Source organism: Homarus americanus, unplaced genomic scaffold, assembly GCF_018991925.1.
Source record: "Homarus americanus isolate GMGI-L3 unplaced genomic scaffold, GMGI_Hamer_2.0 scaffold15326, whole genome shotgun sequence".
NCBI lineage: Eukaryota > Metazoa > Arthropoda > Malacostraca > Decapoda > Nephropidae > Homarus > Homarus americanus.
This window is the reverse complement of record NW_024755741.1, coordinates 12,246-14,596: the sequence shown is the minus strand read 5'-3', so window position 1 is coordinate 14,596 and position 2,351 is coordinate 12,246. Positions and strand designations below refer to the sequence as shown.

At 47.9% G+C, this 2,351-nt stretch overlaps 1 protein-coding gene across 1 annotated transcript; it reads right to left on the bottom strand.

The window, feature by feature from the left end:
- Positions 1-1,077: 1,077 nt before the first annotated feature.
- LOC121856651 (tigger transposable element-derived protein 1-like) lies at positions 1,078-1,876 on the bottom strand. The gene is made up of 2 exons (XM_042352321.1): positions 1,516-1,876; positions 1,078-1,292 (listed from the first exon to the last, which is right to left on the bottom strand). Exons 1-2 carry the CDS (start codon positions 1,874-1,876, stop codon positions 1,078-1,080), a joined length of 576 nt encoding a protein of 191 aa, XP_042208255.1.
- Between the last annotated feature and the right edge of the window lie 475 nt (positions 1,877-2,351).

Below are 2,351 nucleotides of genomic sequence, written 5' to 3'. Positions count from 1 at the left end.
AAAGCAATAAAAAACGTGATAAAAATTTCACTTTACTGTCCTCGGCGACAGGACGGGGGTCATCGGGCTCATCGTCACTCAATTCCATAACGGGTGGTGAAGTCGGGACGACGGTGGATTCAGCTGCTTTCTCACTGCCGCCAGTGATTGATGGTGTTAAATCTCTCCTTCGGCGATCAAAGAACACAGTGAAGGGGAGTTGTCCTCTCTTTCTTTTCATTTTTTCCATGATTTTTTTGTATGGAGCAAAAACGTCATCCATCCCTCGCATGAATTTCAGGGCACGCACCATGGAGGGGTCCATACTCTAGGCCATGTTTTTCAGTGCCTCAATATTCCTGGTCATCTCCCCCAACTTCTCCAACGTTATTTTTTGTTGCTCTTCCTCTTCCTCATCCTCTTTCCCTTGCACTGCCTCTTCCTCTTCCTTGCCTGAGTCTACTAACTCCTGTAGATTCTCCTCGGTCAGCTCAGTGTCATGCTCTTCAATCAGCTCCCTAATCTCGTCCTCTGCCATGTCCTGGAAGCCTTCAGCAGCCACTTTCCTTGACAGTGCCAGGGTCTTTCTCACCGCCTCTGCGATGGCTTTGTCAGTTGAAAATCCAGTGAAATCTTTCACACATTCAGGCCACAGTGATTTCCAGCAGGCATTCACTGTCTCAGGCTTCACGTACTTGAACGATTCAGCCACCACAGATACGCAGTTGGCAATGTTGAAGCTCTTTCAGTACTGAATCACATCCAGGTTTTGGTCATGGTCTAAGGCTGAGTGCAGTCTGGCCATCACACGTTTACTGTAGTTAGCCTTGAACGTCTTGATAACTCCCTGGTCCATTGGCTGGACAAGTGCTGTGGTGTTGGGTGGAAGGAATAACACCTGTACCATTTCATGCAACACCTCCACTGACTGTGGATGACCGGGAGCATTGTCGAGGATTAGCAGGATCTTGAACTCAAATCCTTTCTGGTGCAGGTAACGTTCAACCTCTGGCAGGAAACAATGGTGGAACCAGTTGAGAAACAGTTCGCTCGTTGTCCAGGCCTTTATAGTGTGCATCCAGAAAACAGGCAGCATGCTCAAGTCGCGGCGTTGGAATGCACACGGTTTCTTAGACTTGTAATGAAGCCTGGGCGAATGAGGTGACCTGCAGCATTGCCACAAAATAACACGGTGCACCTGTCCTTGGCTGCCTTGAATCCTGGTGCACGGCGTTCTTCTTGGGTAATGAAAGTGCGCTGTGGCATCTTTTTCCAGAACAAACATGTTGGAAAAGAAAATAGTACACCCTGTACTATTATACATGTACGGTATCAAAAATCGGTATAAAAATATAAAAATATTACAGCACACTGTATGGTAAATCACTATGGAATAAAAATATAAAAGTTACTGTATAAAAATCAGACGCATTTATCCTGTTTTCTCTTACAACACAATACAGCACGTACAGTACAACAGGTATTTGAGCATTTTTAAGGTTAAAGGTACAGTACAGTAGTAATTTATTGTCTTACCTGTTTCATCCATATTCCAAACTTGTTCTGACTCGTATTCCTGCTCCTCGAGTATTGCTTTCAACTCTGCTGGGAAAGCTTTCGCGGCCATGGTGTCTGCTGATGCACCCTCCCCAGTCATCTTCACATTCTTCAGGCCGAATCGACGCCTGAAATTGTCAAACCACCCCTTGCTGGCTTGGAAAGGTGTCGGAGGTGTCTCAGGTGTAGGGGTAGCAGCACTGGTACTGGGTAAGGGTTCCTCAGCTACAGGCGTGAAGCGTGTGTGTAGAGACTTAGCTTTCTCCCGGATAAGGATAGAGTCCACTGCTACACCTTTCCGGTGCTGGTCCTCTATCCACAGAAACAAGGCATTCTCCATCTTCACCAATGCCTTCTCCCTCACTTGGCTGACATGCTTAGCACTGCGTGGAGCACTGGCACTTACAGCATCACAGATATCTTTTTCCCTTTTCTTGATGGTACGTACCGTGCTTTCATTCACGTTGTACAGTCACCCCACAGCAGAGAACGACATTCCCTCCCTTAACTTATTCAACAACTCCACCTTCTCCTGCAGAGTCATCACTTTCTTCTGGCGCTTAGGGGTGGCTCACGCTGGTGTCTTTGATGCTCTTTTAGGGGCCATGGTAAATGTGGGTAGCAAGGGAAGCAACTACAATTCTGATGTTAACACAAGCGTGGTTACAGCGAGACTGACTGAGTGACGGAGCGCGGAGTGGCAGGGTGGGGTGATGACGCGCTATGCGTGTGTGTGTGCGTGTGTGTGTGTGTGTGTGTGTGAGGTTGCGGGAGCGAGCGGTGTCCCGTGTTCGGTGCCACGCGTGAGTTGAACG